The following is a 16,817-nucleotide window of genomic DNA, read 5'->3' as shown; positions in this document are numbered from 1 at the left end:
TGGTTACTGTGCTTGGTACTCTTTAATTGTACCTGCCATAGCTCCAAGCAAGCAAAGAGACAGTTCCCTTGTTTTTGAGCTTAGGGAGTTAAAAAAAATCACTGGTTTTGGCTTGGTGTTCTATCACCTTGGCAGGCCTCTTCTCCTCAGCTGTTGGATAAGGGATGATGCTTGCTGTTGGGAAGAGACCTGACCAAAGTCAGTCGGTGCTGCAAAGGGGGGAGTGTAGGGGGAGCAGGGGCAAGACTTCCCTCTTGCTTTTCATGGGTGTCCAGGCATGTCTCTAGAAGGGTTACTTCTACCCAGGGAGCCCTGGGAAGCTGCCACCTTCTTACACACACACACACACACACACACACTTTTCACTCTTAAGAAAATCTTTTTTTGCTGTGCTTGTAGTGACATGACTGTCAATACCCTGCTGTGTGCCTTTTCCTGCAGACAGCTTCCCCTGTATGTTGGAGGAGCTATAAGCCGTGGTGGACCTGGGCAATAGGCCTCACTGCTGGAGAAGGGTGCTTTGGGAAATGCATGCAGGGTCAGACTTGGTTGGAAGCTCAGAGACTTGGGTGGGAGTGGGAGCAAAAAGGAGGAAGCTGCTGGGAAGCGACACTGTTTGGAAAAATCAGCTTTGTTATGTCCTGTTGTAGGGAAAATTCACTGAGGTGAAGTAACAATGGGGAAAGGCAGTCTAACAAGAACAGCTTGCCAGACAGAGATGTAGCTGTGTGTCTAAAAATTAATGTTTGGAATTTACCTTACTACAGTGTGTTAGCACCCTGTGCAGTGCCACTAATATTTGAATGAGAAGTCTGTGCCTTAGTTCTCAATAAATACAAAGGCAAAAAATAATACAGAAGCACATGTTATTAAAAGCAAGAAAAGTGGGGGGAAAAAAGCAGTTGTGTTTAAAGCAAGTTAAACATCAGCTTTTTTTCCTTGAATACTAACAAGATCACTAGGGAGGCATATGTGTATTAAAAACCTCTCAGTGTGTTTCACAAACAAATTTGTGCAGATTTGTAGAGAAGTTGTAATAGCACAGCTGGAGTAATTCCAGGGGAATCTGTAAAAGTCTGTGCATAATTAGCACTGCCTTTTGAATACACAATGGGAAAAAGTGAGTGAACGCCAGCAAATCAGTGAGGGGAAAAAAGTATAACCCAAAGATTTGGAATTTGGTTTAAATACAACTTCTAGCTCAGTACAATCCTGACCAAAAAAAAAAAAAAAAAAGAAAGAAATGTAGTGTGTAGGAGTCCATTGCATTTGTCTCAGTAACTGGGCAAAACACATAGCTTCCAGAATTAGTTTTAATACTGGAAAAAAAGGAAAATTTCCTGAAAAATTTCTGCTTTCATGGAAAATTACTTTTCTTGAAAAACAAGTACAATGAAAAGGTTACTGTTCTTGCAGAAAGAACCTTCAGAGCCTGTGAACATGCTGTGCTCCTCAGGCATGTTATCAAGGAGCAGCTCAGTGAGCCCACCCTGACCATGGTGCCAGGAGCTGAGGTCACTGCTCATACTGAAAGAGAAGGAAAAAGAAGGACATTCCTTTCATGCATTTTAAAGCCAATATCTTTATAGCTTGTCCTCGTATTGTGTATCTTTATCAAAAGAAAAGCTCACGGCCATTTTTTTGTGTTTTCTGAAAATGATCACAGTCTTTCTCCAATTAGGTCCTCAGAAAAGAGTTTTAAAGGACAAGCTTTTTTTTTTTCTAGTTTGGTTCTGGGTTTTTTTTTTCCTCTGGATGTGATGGAAATACTATCATTTGACTCGTCCGTGACGCCTACTGTCTTCTTTGGCAGGTGCTACTTTGGAGTACATCTCTCATGGCCAACTTGCAAACACACACTTAACTTCAAATTTGCGAACACTGAAATTGGAGCAGGACTCTGTGCCCACTCAGGAGGAGAGGAAGAATCCCCTGGTGGAAGCTGCTCGGGGAAGAAAATCTTTTTCTTCTCAGGATAAAGCTCTCACTCCAATTAATCTGACGGATGATCAGCTTGCCTCAGGTCTCTATGGTAATTACTGGCGCTCACATTCACCTTTCTTCATACTGGTGGAGTCTGAATATGAAATACAATTAAAGAAGGTTTTCAATATTCTCAAAAATGCAAAAAGCAGGAAAAGATGCAGTTGAGGGGAAATTCACAGTGTGACACCGTGTGTCTGCAGGTAGTGGTTTTATAAAGTATCATGAAGATTAGCAGCATGTTGTAAGATGGAAAAGTTAGGCTTAACTAGTTTCCAGAGCTGATTTTGAAGCTGTTCTTCTCTATTTCCAATGTGCATGTCAAACCATGACTGTATGTATATTAGAAAACCCAGCTTCAGATGGTAAATTACAGAGAGAGCTGTTGAAAAATATAGAGTTGTTTTGAAAAAATCAACTATAATGCTAATGCATTCAAAGGTGGCTACATATTTATACTGATATGTATGCTTTATCTCCCTTTCTAACAGTATGTACTAATAATGAGAACACACTTAAATCTATCATGAAGAAAAGAGATGGGAAGAAGGATTTGAGCAACACCAAGAAGAACCTGCAGTTTGTTGGCATTAATGGCGGGTAAGAGACTTGTATCCAAAACATCTGTTACTGTAGCACTTTTCACTTTGGGAAGAAGAGAAAGACCCAGGAACACATGGATAGGTTTGGCCTGTCCTTCAGGCTGAGGTGCAACTGCTGAGTGTAATGATCAGAAGGAAGAATTGAACAGCTGAGCTCCTCTTAATCCTCTTGTGCTTGCAAGTCATATATGGCATCAGTTTCAAATATCTGTACATTAGATTGCTGCTAGATTTACCACAGGAAAGTGAAACAATCTCAGACAGCCATGAGGACATTTCTCAGGCAATGCTGTAGTAAGGAAAACTTTATATATATCTTTGGTAGCTGACAAGCACAGCATTATACTATTAAACAATACAGCAAGAGATGCCATTGCCCTAGAATTAATTTTTCTGACTTTGTGTTAAATATATACAAAGACCTTCCACTACAAATACAGAAGACAGGATGGAAAATTGTCTTATTTTAATATATTACTTGCCCTCGCAGAATGTTGCTAAGACCTTTAAAATGGTTTCATCCAATTGTTTTTATATAGCTTTTCTAGCCCTCAGATTAGTTTTTCTTTAGTACAAATGTTTTCTGCAGCTTAAATATCTCACTTACCTAATTTCTTACATATTAGCTAAAAATATCATTACATATAGTGAGGGAAAGTTATCATAGGTTTGTTAGCTTCCCTGCTTATATCTGCCTAGTGAGGCAGTACAATTTACTCTGAACAAAGTAATTTCATTTTGGGGATAAGGCAAGGTCTGATAAAATGTCAAGACATATTTAAAAGATAATGTTCTTCTTTCATTACACTCTGTGTACATAATACTGACAGTGTCATTTGCCAGTAACACTGAGTTCAGTGAGTAGAAGAGGTCTCCGAGGAAAAAACAGGAGGGCAGAGCTTTTGCAGGATGTTTTTTCACTTGTGCCAGTGCAGGCAGGTACTGACTGCTGCTGAATGGCACTGAGCAAGCACCTCTGCCCCTGCCTGTTCTCCCCATAGGTATGAGACCACATCCAGCGATGACTCCAGCTCCGAGGAGAGCTCCTCCTCAGATTCGGAGGACGAGTGCGAGAGCCACGAGTATTCCTGCGACCAGCACACAGAAGAGAAGCAGCCCACCCCCCATGCTGCAGAGGTCTGCACCGTGGGGGCAGAGAAGGACAGTCCTCTCCCAGAGTGTGAGGCTGAGGAGGTGGAAATCAGAGAGAGGTAGGCTGCCCACCCTCTCCAGAGTGTGCCACATGGGAGGTCACCTCTGCCTCGTGTCATGGGGCAAGCTGTGTGGGCTTGTGTGTGCTTGTGGAGAAGGCATCAGCCCCAGCACTGGCTGACTGCTGCCCACTTCTCTCCTTCTCAAGTGGGTAGCCAGAGGCAGTTTCATGGCAAAATGACTGTGTGTCAGCAGGAAGAAAGTGTCAGAGGGTATCCTTTCCAGCAGCTGACACCATTGACTTTAAATGATTCATTAACAGCAAGACCCTGGTGCCTGCCCTAGCAGAGGCTCTCCCAGATCACAACTGGCACTCACTTGGGTGCAGGCAATGCCTTGTTAACATCCTGGTATGTAAGCAAACAAATTAATCTTGAGCCATGCACACCAGGTCAGTTGGCTGCTGGGAGTGCATCTTGTGTTTGCACCTTCCACAGCATCTCGGGCATGGCACAGTAAGATGATGGGGTACAGCACTGAGGATATTGAGATCATGTCTTCATATGATATGAGATTATATACTGTAATACACTTTCAAGGCTGCCATCACACACTTATTCAACATGTCATGTCTTAGGGTACTTTTCAAATTGCTATGTAAGGTAGAATTTGACAGACAAGGCTGTGCTTTTTAGGCATATGGAAAGAATAAAGTGGTGAGTTTTTACTGATTCTTTGTTAGCAAGCAGCAAAAGGAAGTATGAACTGAGACAGTCAAAGGATATCTTACAGATAATGGGGTTGCCAGTGTGCTAATTTGGAAAATTAGGTAAGTAGAATAACAATAACAATAAAAGAGCTAAAACAAAATTAATGTCATGTGTCACTGGAGATGTAGCTTAGCATCAAGTTATCTGTAATCGTCAGCTGTTAAATAAAAGAGATGCAGAAATTAATAATTAGGAGCTTCGAGGCCCCGGAGCTGTGTGTTTTTTGAAGAGCCCTGAGCTTACTTTATACAGTACTGTAGGATAGCCTGTTGTTCTACAGGTGGCATAAAAAGATGGGCAGTCTCTCAAAAGACCTCTCTAATTTTTATTTACAGTAGCGAGGGGTGATTGGGAAGAAGAGCAGCAGAACAGCTTAGATAGCCATCGTACTTAAGGAGCATGTTCCTTGCAAGATGAGTGCTCTGGCGATGCCCTCTCAGGGTAAGAGGCAGGGCATGTGGCCATGGTCTATGCAATGGTGGAGAATTTCATTGCTCTCTTAGCACAAGCAGCTGGCTTATAATCCATGAGGGCTAAAATGCCCATCTTACACACATGAGTGTATTAGCTTCTCTGCTTTTTGGGAGAATTATCTGAAAAAATTGCCATTATCCTCTGTGCAGATTTTAGGCAAAGATGATTGGCCACAGCTACAGGCCTGCTTGACCTTTTCTTTGGTCTAGCATGAGTTTTGAAATTTGTGATGACATGGGAGTAAAAATTAAAGAGGGCTGGAGAAAGAGAGTAAATTTCCAGAGTGGGTGGGATGAGAAAGGCTACTTCCAGTGAATGGGAGCTGGCAGGGAGGCGCCTCTTGAGCTGTTTCCCACTGCTTAATTCTGTTTTCATCACAACCATTGGCATTTCTCTTTGCCAATCAAGTAATCAAAGCACACAGCATATGAAGTATGCTCTGCAGTCATACAGCAGTACGTGAGAATTTCCACTAAAAGGGTTGCCAAGTCTTACAGCACAAAAATGATGTGTTTCCCACTCTCCATTCCTGTTGCTCTTCCCACACTCATCTCCATTCAGTGTGGGGGGAGTGTCTGTGAGAAGAGCTGCCAGAGTGGCTTCTGCATGATAGGAGCAGATGGCTTGCCTGGAAACTTTCATTCCCAGAGAACTTTCAGAAAAGCAAATGTTTCTCTACTGAAATGCTAATATAAAAATTGAAACGTGCCATGTATTTTGCTGTCTTCCTCAGGTACGAGCTAAGTGAAAAGATGCTTTCTGCCTGTAACCTGCTGAGAAACAACGTTGATGACCCCAAGGCCTTAACCAACAAAGATGTGGTAAGCAATACGGGTGAAAATTTTGTCTTGAGATACAATAGAAAAACTTTAGGGAGAGGTAACTTCTGGTTTTACAGGACCAGCACCGCAGTGGCTAGGCAGAAGAGGATTTCATCTTTCCTGCAAGAGTCACAAAGCTTTTTCTACCAGGACACTTTTATCCAGAGAATATATACTTGTGCTTTGTGTGCTTCAGTGTTGTTGTCCCAAGGCACACACATAAAAACAGTAACATGAAAGTACAGTTCCAACACACCTGTGCATTCCTTTGTTATGCCTGTGGTTTTTTTGGTTTAGCACTGGTGTGAGTAGCTCTCAGGCCTCACATTAGGAGACTGCAGTGGGTGAAGACTCTGTTGCATCCTAGGAAAAAACCTCAGAATCTGTTCTGACCGCTAGGTGATGTGGCTTCTTCTAAGCACAGGGATGCTGTTTGTCTTGTTTACTGCATTGGCAGTTTTTATCAGTGCTGCAGAGAGTAAGGAGGATTTATTGTTAATACTTAACAAATACTCAAGTCTCAGGACATAAAATTGTATTTGCCTTATTGGAAATGCTTCAGATAGGGATTGCCTGCGCTACTCTATGAGGGCAATCTGGAAGCAAAGGAACACTGCTTAATGATATGAAATTGAATTTTGCATTTGTTACACTTGTGCAGTGATATAAAAGCCAACAACTTAGTCTCATTCTCTTCTACTATAGAGCATCTGCAGCTTCTTAAAGACAATAATGTTGTCTGTATGACACCGTAATACTGTCTGTGTCCAGTGCTGACAACTGTGGTCCAGGGAATGTTTTGAAAGGTTGTTTCATACAGTTGTGGCACATAGTTTTTAATTCTGTGTTTGTCCTTCAGGAGTAGTTTAGGCATTCAAACAACAAATGCTTTAGGTCCTTTTGATGTTGAAAGTGTCAAAAATGGCAAAACCAGGTTATGATCTCTGCCTTGAAAGTGTAATTTGAATTTACATTTTTCTTTCTTGTGCCTAAAGTGTTTTCCAGCACAAGCAGTGCTTTGTAGATGGAAGCTGCAGACTAATCAGCTCTTGTTCTCTGTCTGCTGATAAAGAAGTCTTGTCCAAACAGCTTAAATGTCAGTATAGCTAAGGATCTGTATGAGTTGTCCCAATCTCTTCCAGCATACTCAGCTCTTGTAGCTGCTGTTTACACCAGAAAAAAGCTGTGGACTGCATCTTTTTGAATGTGATGGATTAATTGAATTTTAAAAGTGTATTGTTTATTTAATAATGTGTGTGATACTGTGACTAAAAATAGTTTTTCAGTGGTATTTTGCACTCAGTAGTGCCTGAAATAAATTTTTAAAAATCTATTATGTCAGTTTACGGCCACCTTTGCACTTCAATTCTCTGTGTTCACAGAATACATACATTGCATTATAGTAGCACTGATGTAAAATATTCTGTTAATGTGTTTATATAGTGCAGATACATAGGTAGCACTGCTCGGTGTAGAATATTTTCTCTTTACTAGACACAGACCACCTCTAGAGCTACTGGTGTGTTTTCACTAGAGGCTAGATAAACTTTCTCAGTATCTTCTCTGCAAAATTGCCCTTGAATTTACTGGCCACCTTGCAGGTGAGGGTTTATGAGAAAGATAGGGTGTTCCTTCCAGGTTACAGAAAGTGTCTCAAAGACAGAGCAGGTGGTGAATGTGGAAGTCTTCTTGGCTCACAGTGAGATCTGCTCTACCTACTTTGTCACAACAGACAAGTCACCTGGCCTAAGAGGCTCCTACTCCCCAACTCGCAGTCCATACCCATGGGAAAGTTAATCCTGAATCTGTAGCCTGCATCTTCTCACTGCAGCTAAAATCTCTTATTACTAAAGCCTTCAGGTGAAGAACAGGTTCTTCCTTTTTTTCCTCTTTTCTGCAAGAAAAGTTACACAGTTTCTTTCCCCAGCGGTTCTTTTGAGCAGAGAATCTCCAGTCCTTCCTGTCTGTCCAGTAAGTCAGATTTCCTTGACTTCTGTTCATTCTTGGTGCTTATCTTTGAAACTGTTTCAACCAAATATTTTGTGTCATTCACTGATCAGACCAGACAGAGTAGTCTCCAGGTGTTATCTTCACAGTACTAGGCAGAAAGAAGGAACTTCATCACATGCCATGCAAGCTGTAAATCTGTCCATTCACCCCAAAACAGTATTTACCTTTTACATTATGATATGATGTTGGGTTCAGTTTGTAATCATCTGTCATGGTTAGCTCTTCAGAACTGCTGTGCAGCCAGTTCTCATGTACTTTGTGCATTTGGTAATTTGTGCCTCAGAACTGGGCCTATCTGACTTAGCATGCTGTTGGTTTAAGTCCATTGAGAAAGTCTTGAGTTTATCAGTGATTTATAAATGTTAATTAAGTATTTGATGGAAATCGTTAGGCAAGTCTTTTTTTTTTTTTTCATTCGCCAGTATTTGATAACTGTTAATTTCAGGAGTATTCTCATCGTGAAATTCTGTGCTGTCAGAGGTGAAAGTCAGGTGAAGTGAGAGGAAGTAAATGGTGTTTTAAAGCAGACTTTAGTCAGAGGGGATGCTTCAGTCTCTACATCTTATTTGTGAGCTGAATACTTTCTTCCCACATTGGACTAGAAAAGATTTTACCTGCATTGCTGACTTATGGGATGGAAAATCTTTTAAATAGATTGTCCATATGTAAATTTTTCTGTCTTGGTTTTGGCAGAGGTTTTGTTTAAATACCATCCAGCATGAGTGGTTTCGTGTCTCAAGTCAGAAGTCAGCTCTCCCCGAAATGGTTGGAGACTACATAACTGCTTTTGAAGAGATTTCTCCTGCTGTCCTCAGACATATCATCAACATGGCAGATGGAAATGGAAACACAGCTCTGCATTACAGTGTCTCACATTCTAACTTTGAAATTGTAAAGCTTCTTCTGGATGCAAGTAAGTTTGCTTTATGGTTTTTTTTTTTTAATCATTCTTGGTTTTGCAATTCTCATGGGTGAAATTCTTGATGGACTAGAGGCCAAGTTTGGTCTTCTTCTAGCAGGTGTTTTAGTTGTCAACAGTTATATGGTGGGTCATTTAGGTAGTCTAGAATCTTTGTTTCTAGTACTAGCTTTGGAAGTTCTTGAAGAAGTTAAAAAAACACTTAAGTAAATTATATACAGAGTTGAGATAGATAGTTAGGTTCTTGACTCTTGCACTGTAGTCCCAAGTTCAGCAGCAGCTTCCAGCAGTTTTCTCTGGAGGAAGCACAGCTGCTGCTCAGCACTCTGCAGGGTTCTGATGGAGGAAGATGCATTGAGGTACAAATACCATCCTAAACATGCAGGCTAGTCTAGCTTTGTCTAGAACAGCACAGAAGCTTTTTCTAGCCACCACATTGACTCATCTATGCTACTTTCCTGAGAAACTGGGGCAATATGGTATTCTGTCACAAAGACCATTTTCCTGGTCTGTAAGCAATCTGATAGTGCTTCATGTGGTTGCTTTTGTTGCTTCATTTTCTTGATCGTCTTGCAACACACATGCAGAAAGGGTAGTGCCAAAGGGGAGACTCTGCTCCCCACATTTAGTGTGCCAGATGGCATCCAGCAAAAGGTATCACAAATTGGAATTGGTCCCAGGCTGGAAGTTTAATCTGTTTAATCCTAGTTTTGCTCTCTGAGTGAAGTTTGTTTCTCTAAACTAGTTAAAAAACCTGTCACAGTTGATTGTGAAAGCTTAACTAGGCCAATGACACGTCTGGAGTGTAAGCCAAGCAATATTCAAAAATCCAGAAGGGTAGCATCAGATAAACAAGGATATGAATGATACAAATCTCAGCTTTGATAACCTAGCACATGTGTCACACATACAGAGACTTCCTCAAGAGGAAAGGGAGCACTTTGAAATCTCTGGTCCTTTTGAAGGCAGTCTGTGTTTGGGAAGAGTGAGTCACAGCAGGGGAATGCAGGGAATGACAGGAGCGTGGTGAAACGGGGCAAGCTGGCTCTGCAGCACAGTGTGGTAGGAGAAAGCTGCCCCTCTGCTTCCCTAGGTGTCTCAGATGAGCAGGAACATGCTCATCTCTTGCTGGAAATCAGGACTCCTGTAGGTTATGGCAGCTGGTGTATGCCCATGAACACCAGGGGTGTTACCTGTAAAATGTAATAATCATTACTAGTCCCACGTAGTAGTTCTCTCTGAAAGAGAGAATTGCTCCTGCCAGCACTTGGAAAATATTTGCAAATAGGCAAATATTTGCAAATATAGATTCCTTCAGGTTTCAACAATCTTCCTCTGGACTGTGTCTGAATGGTCACTGTGATCAGCTTTGCAGTGTGGTGAGATCACAGGTAGATTCTTAGACCAAGAACTCTGTGTCTGTGTTGGTGAGAAGAGTGGACAAGATGAGATGAGAGAATCCTCCAATAGCATGAAGCAGAGTCACCAAGAGGACAAATAGAAGAACAATTTCCCTCAGCCATATGAAAAAGGAGCTAAATGTGACCTCAGAAAACACACGCTGCTGAAGTAGTCTAGTCAGAGTAGGAGTACACCACTTCTAAGTTACTCATTACTCAGGATGTAATGCATTTAGCAGCGTGTTGTGTTCTCTGGCTTCAGTGGCTTCACAGAAGTGATGGCTGAAAGAAGTATTGGTCTACTGGTTATAAGGTATCATCACCAATGTCTACTTAACATGAAAAAAATTTGCAATATCTTACATCTGCACTCAAATTGCTTCTGAAATGTTCTTTTGACTAAAAAAGAAAATCCTTTGCCCATAAATCTGAAGAATTTCCTGAACCAATTTTGCTTGTTAAGATATCTGTGGTGTAATTTAACCTCTAGTCTGCAGATAATGTTTATGTAAATCTGAGTGCCTGCTTTCCAAATGATGAGCACACTGAAAACCATGCTGCCCAGTAAACCAATAAGCACTGCTGAATTTCTGCAGAATTTTAGGAACAGAGACAGACTGGAGGCAAGGTTTGAACAAAAAGAAGAACTCTTGTTGGTTGCTGGCAATGGTGAGAGGACTTGCCTGTATTTGTTCCCAGAGCAGTTTTGTTTGTAGTCAAATACACTGTAGAACCTGGCAGCAGTCTTTAATTTAAAGGGGTGGGTTTTTGGCAGCTCCAAAACATGTTGAAGTACACTTGCAGATTTTTAAAGTAACACCACTTGCAGGAAAACTCTGCTGAAGATACAGACTTTGTGCTGAAGAGAAATATCTTTTCCATTGACCATGTTGCTGGACCACTTTTATTCTGCAGTATGCGTGCCCTTGGGAGAAGAGCTTAAGGACTATCCTGACAGTGTTTCTGAATATCATGCGAGATTTCAGACCACTTGCTTTTACAAAAGGAAAAAATAATGCACAAATAAAGCCCTTAATGATAACATATAAAATGTCTTTGTGCTCTTTCTTTTGTTGTACACATAGTACAAAAGAATTCTTTTCTTTGTCTGGCTCAAGAGCTCCTCTGTTAATTTTTTTCTTCTCCACACTCCCTTGAATTGCATCCATTATGAAAGCAGTTGCTACTTTTTCTTTTTATAGGCTGCTCTACTGACAGTTTATTCAGTTGATTAGCACAATTACTGCTTTTGGGTTCTTGCTTTCTGAAGAAATTATGTCATCCCTCTGCAGATGTCTGTAATGTAAATCATCAGAACAAGGCTGGTTATACCCCCATCATGCTTGCTGCACTTGCAGCTGTGGAAGCAGAGAAGGACATGAGGATAGTGGAGGAACTGTTCAGCTGTGGGGACGTGAATGCTAAAGCCAGCCAGGTCAGTCAAACAGTTCACAAGGCACAGTTCTTACTGCTGTACTCCTGTGCCTTTTTTATTGTTCCTTCCATGCTCCCACCCCTGCTCTTACCAGTTTAAATGTTGCTCTCATTTGCTTTCATCATTTGTGGGTTTTTTATGTATGTTTTTGATTGCTGTATACAAAATGGAGCTGTGGAACAACAGTTGAGCCTCTGGTCTGGACCTCTTCTAAAAATGAAGGTTGATCATTGTGTGAAGGAACTATTACTGAATTTTGGGTGGCATTTACAAATTCTGCAGCATTTAGCTCCTTTGAATAAACTACAGGTGTCTGAAAATGGATTGGATATCTTCCATTAATTCAATAAATACTTATGTCAATGTGGGATATATGATACATAAAAGGTATTTTTAAAATGGCAATCAAAGCCTTGAGAGTACCATTTAAAATAACAATTCCTTCCCCCCCCCCCCCCCAGGAGAAACACAGTATCTCAAAAAAATAAAAGTGTTTGTGCTTTGTCACTGATTGTGTCTGTAGTTCTTTGGGTTTTTCTCTTCTCTCCATGCAGGCTGGTCAGACTGCACTGATGCTAGCTGTGAGTCATGGCCGGATAGACATGGTTAAAGCTTTACTGGCCTGTGGTGCTGATGTCAATATCCAGGATGATGAGGGCTCTACAGCTCTGATGTGCGCTAGTGAGCATGGACATGTGGAGATTGTTAAGCTGCTGCTGGCTCAGCCTGGGTGTAACAGCACCCTGGAGGACAATGTGAGTTGCCTTTCAATGCTTCTGAAATCTGCTTGGGTGAATGTCTGACTCAGAGTGCCAGAGTACCAACCGCAATGAATCTTCTGTTTAATTGGTAGCAAGTGCCATGATTATTTGGCTAGTATTTTTACTTTTCTAACAGACACACCCGGTAGCAATTTCTGTGGTTAGCTGTAGGTGTTTAGTGGCCAGAACAGAAAAAAACATTTGTTAGCTCATAGTTAGCTCAACACCTTTCCCTCTCATATTCCTACCCCCTTTCAAAGTAGCTTTCTAGTTTTCAGTTAGGACCTTATCTGGTGACTTAGGGCTCATTGTGTTGCTTTTCTGTGCCCGTGGCAAACCTCAGCCCTACAATTCTCTTGAAACTATGTTCACACTTCTCCTACACCATGACTTTTGAGACTATAGGTTCAGTCTTGGTCATGAAGCTACACTCTCCTGACAATAAATGGATACAGACTGTGACTTCAGTGCCAAGTGAGATACCTGCATATTTCTTGTCTGCAGGGACTATTGCAGCCTACACTGTGAGCAGACTATTTGATCTATAGATTTCTCAAGCTTGAAGACGTTGACTTAGCTCTTTTCTTGCTATGTTCTTGTTGACAATATTTCTTGCATGCTTTTCCTTTCTTCCTGTTGCTTTACCCACTGAACACTGAAATGGAGCCTGGGTTTGGGATTTGGGAGGGCAGTGGGCAGTTATTTCTTGAAGCTGTTGCAGAGAGGCAAGGACATAATTTCTCTTCATTCACCCAACTGCTGTGGGAGGCAGTTCAAGTCCTTGTAGCGCTGTTATGAGGAACTTCTGGCCAGAGAGGAAAATGTAAGAAGACTTCAGTCTAACAAACGTTTTTAGGAGCAGTCTAGATTATTGCTGCTTGGATGCTGTTAGCACTATCAGATACAAAATCAACAATTACAGTCTTTATGGGGACATGATAACCTAACTGTTCCTGTGGCCAGTCTGATAGTTTCCCAAGCACAGTTTGCTGCTTATTCACAGATTTGTCTGTGCTGTGGGATTGAGATTTTTAGCATTCCCCATGCTATTCTGAATGTCACAATGATGCTTTTCCAGTCGGTGTGATCAGTAGTAAGCTGAGCATCATCCTACTAATGTGTGCCACAGTGATTCAGCACCTTTCTTTAAGAACTTCTGTTGATTGGAGAGTGTTCACTGTGCATTTGGCATGCATTATATTGCACTGTAGTAGACAGCTCTTCTAGCTCCCTGTCTGTTCAGGACAATTAGATTTATGTATAATTGCTGCCTTTAGTCTCATAAGAAGACTTTCCATGTGGATGTTGTCCATTGTGTCCCATGCTGGACATTTCAAAACTGGTGTCAACCATTCCAATACCTGTGCTACAGCAGTGGCTGGAATGTGTGCTCCGTCCCTGTGAGACATTTCAAATACTAGCATTATTGTAGAGACTTCTGTGTGCAAGAGCCAAAAGCCAGGCAGTGAACCAAGCACCAAGTTCATATCACAGGTTGCCTGACATCCATGTCTTTCTGGAGCAAACATGGTCCAAAGGAAAATTAATAAAATACTCTTATTAGTAAGTAAAAGCAGATTAGTAGAATACTCTTTGAGCTGTAGCACTTTTTGTTTCTACCCTCAACAGCTGTGGTTAATGAAAGCAATGGTATCTTCAGAGGAACTAAGGTGGCAGTATTTGACTAGGAAGGTTCATTTGTTTGTATTTAGACTTCCATCAAGGACCATTTGGAATTATGAGTGCAATTTCTCTTAGTGTTGTTGGGAGCTATACCACAACAATTATCATTTTAATACAGCAATTATCATTATATCTGACCAGCATTTTTCCCTCCCTTATCATCTCTTCTACTTGTTACTGACATTGTAGTTTCTCTGAGACAGCCCAATCTTCTGGTCTTGCACAGCACTACATGTAACATTACTGTGATAATAGTGTGCTCATTCTTCCACAGCAATAATTGAGACTCCTCGTTTACAGAAATTATGAGGCTTTGACAATTGGACTGCCTCATAAAACAGCAGTGCAAGGCTTAAAACAAAAGAAATTTAACAAGATTCTAAATTAACCTGTCTGTATGAGCAGTAGGGCCTCCACTTAATAACTTCACTTCTCTGTGGGCTGATGGGGCTTTTAAGAGATCTGTTAAAGCAGATAAGCACTAATTCTCTTGTTTCTTCCTTTCTTCTCTCAGGATGGCAGCACAGCACTTTCAATAGCCCTGGAAGCTGGACATAAGGACATAGCAGTTCTCCTCTATGCCCACGTCAACTTTTCCAAAACCCAGTCACCGGTTAGTACACAACCTCCTGTAGGTTATGATTTAACTTCCTGCTGTTGAACATAATAGTGAAATGTAAACAAGAAATTTACTCCCTGACAGCTGTATAGCAGTACAGCACATGCAATTTTAACTTCTATTCACAAGACAATTTCTGTGCTGTTAAGTGGAATGTACTTTTTAAAATACACATTGACTGCAGAAGGTTGAAGCCTGGCTGAGGGATAGTTCCTGCTTCTCCTCCTAATTACCATGGGGTACAGATAGCTCACTAGAAAGGTTCACTGATTCTGGCTAGTGTACAGAGGTGCTGTTGTATTATTTTAATGGTAATTACTGACCTGGAAATTGAAACATAGCTCTTCTGGGTGTTTTGGCAGCCATCCACCTCTCCTCTAGCCATGACTTACTCTCCTGATAAACTGCTGCTAAACACCTCACTGTCTAAATAAACAATATGCACTTGCAGTTAGTAGGCTGTATGATAGGTGGCACTTTTCTTCCTAAAATTAAAAAAAAATAAAAATCTATACAATTAAAGGTAAGTAATCGAACAGAGTAATTCTGAGTGTTGTGTTTTCCATCCACTAGCTGGAATAATTTCTCTTTGATTAACTGTTCATTATTCTCTTTTAGGGCACTCCCAGGCTTAGCAGAAGGACATCTCCTGGTCCCACGCACAGAGCCACATTTGAGTAGTAGTGTATAAATATCTGTAAAAAATCTCTATGCCATCTTTAAGCTGCTAAATGTTACTGTTTTACTGAGACAGATACTGAATGTAATTGTCTTGTGCCTGAACTCACCAGCAAAGTGAAAGCAGAGATCTAGTGCTAAAGGTAAAAAACTGTAAACTTGAAGCAAGCATATAGTTAAGTAGTGCTCTTAAGTTGAGAACCTTAGCCAGAACTGTTCTTTTGCTCACATACTCATCTTTCTGTACTCTGGCATAAATCCTGTTTTTCATTGTTGTAGATTGTCCTTCCTTATGTTATGTGCAGATTAAGACTTCTGAAGCTATCCATGCAGGGGTGTCCCAGTGGCCTATTTTTAGTCATTCTAAAATATATTTACTGTGCCTAAACCTCATCACAGTAAACTTCTCATAAATTTCATTCCAACATGATTTTCATGTTTTTAATTACTTTGAAATTCAGAAGTTGCAGTCGCTTATGTAGTCAGTTCCGTGGATCTTGAGCTGGTGGGTGAGTGGGTAGGTATTGGGGATAGAGCCTCTTGTCAGGTCTGAAGTTCACTAAATAAGTTGTTGCTAATTGGGGATAATGTATAACTTTTTATGTAAAAGATACTAGTATCTATAAAATTAACTCACACAGTATTTTCAACATTTTATATTCCGTAATAATTAAAACCTACATGAAGAATTATATGTCCTGTTACCATATTTTTATTAACTGTTTCAGTCTATAAGCTCCACACATGTTTATTGGAGAATAAAATTAGAGGTACCAGCTGTATATTCCCCTTGAGTGTAATTGAGTGTACATCTTGGTGCGTATTTATGGAATGCTATTACCTTGTCACATTCATGTTAGTCATGTGTATTGAAATGTTTGAAGTGCCTTAGACTCTTGCCATATTTTCAGAATAAAATTTCATTATGCTGTTTTACTCCTCTCCTGTTTCTCTTGTGATTTGCTGTCATCCAGAAGGGCTGCACATTACAACTGCAGCAGGAAAACAAGCTAAATTGGTAAACCAAGGCAGGGAAGACTGGACAGTCCCCACATGAGGTTTTTCCTTTGGCCAAGATGGTCTGCCTTTGCTTGTCTTGCACAGCCTGCACTTTTTGCTGTTTGATTAAAAAGTGACCTCTCTCAGCCATGTGAAGCATCTTGGGGAGATGTTGAAGGATTGTGTTCCAGCAGTTCATGTGAACTGAAAAGTAGTTAACTGAAATAAAAGCCTTTAAGCTTTATCTTACAAGCAACCCTGGCAACTTGGTGAAGGGGATGCTTTTTAGATGGCATGGAACCAAGTCCTAAGCTAGTGCCTGTGTATCCTTGTCAGTTCTGACCTACCTGATTAGACAGAAATACACCTCAGTGCATTCCTTCAAGGGATCTGAACAGTTCCGTTACTCTTCGTCCTTTGTCCTTCTCTCCCTAAGTCCTTATCAAACAGCTTTTCCTATATAGTCCCTTTGAAATAGGGACCCACTGAAGCCATTCTCACTTGGCCTGCA

The 16,817-nt window shown here is 40.9% G+C and overlaps 1 protein-coding gene across 8 annotated transcripts in view; it reads left to right on the top strand.

The window, feature by feature from the left end:
• KANK1 (KN motif and ankyrin repeat domains 1) overlaps positions 1-16,243 on the top strand; it is a 136,306-nt gene extending 120,063 nt beyond the window's left edge. For 7 of the 8 annotated variants that reach the window (XM_038123285.1, XM_038123284.1, XM_038123287.1 and 4 more), the window contains 9 exons: positions 1,814-2,032; positions 2,475-2,583; positions 3,587-3,796; positions 5,715-5,802; positions 8,506-8,725; positions 11,424-11,566; positions 12,121-12,321; positions 14,525-14,623; positions 15,248-16,243. In XM_038123285.1, the coding sequence (XP_037979213.1) occupies positions 1,814-2,032; positions 2,475-2,583; positions 3,587-3,796; positions 5,715-5,802; positions 8,506-8,725; positions 11,424-11,566; positions 12,121-12,321; positions 14,525-14,623; positions 15,248-15,310 (1,352 nt within the window). In that variant the 3' untranslated portion in view covers positions 15,311-16,243. The remainder of the gene's footprint in view (positions 1-1,813; positions 2,033-2,474; positions 2,584-3,586; positions 3,797-5,714; positions 5,803-8,505; positions 8,726-11,423; positions 11,567-12,120; positions 12,322-14,524; positions 14,624-15,247) is intronic. The other variant, XM_038123280.1, reaches the window with a different exon arrangement.
• The last annotated feature ends 574 nt before the right edge of the window (positions 16,244-16,817 follow it).

The sequence above is a fragment of the Motacilla alba genome, chromosome Z (genome assembly GCF_015832195.1).
Source record: "Motacilla alba alba isolate MOTALB_02 chromosome Z, Motacilla_alba_V1.0_pri, whole genome shotgun sequence".
Taxonomy (NCBI): Eukaryota; Metazoa; Chordata; class Aves; order Passeriformes; family Motacillidae; genus Motacilla; species Motacilla alba.
This window is presented reverse-complemented; position numbering and strand designations above follow the sequence as displayed.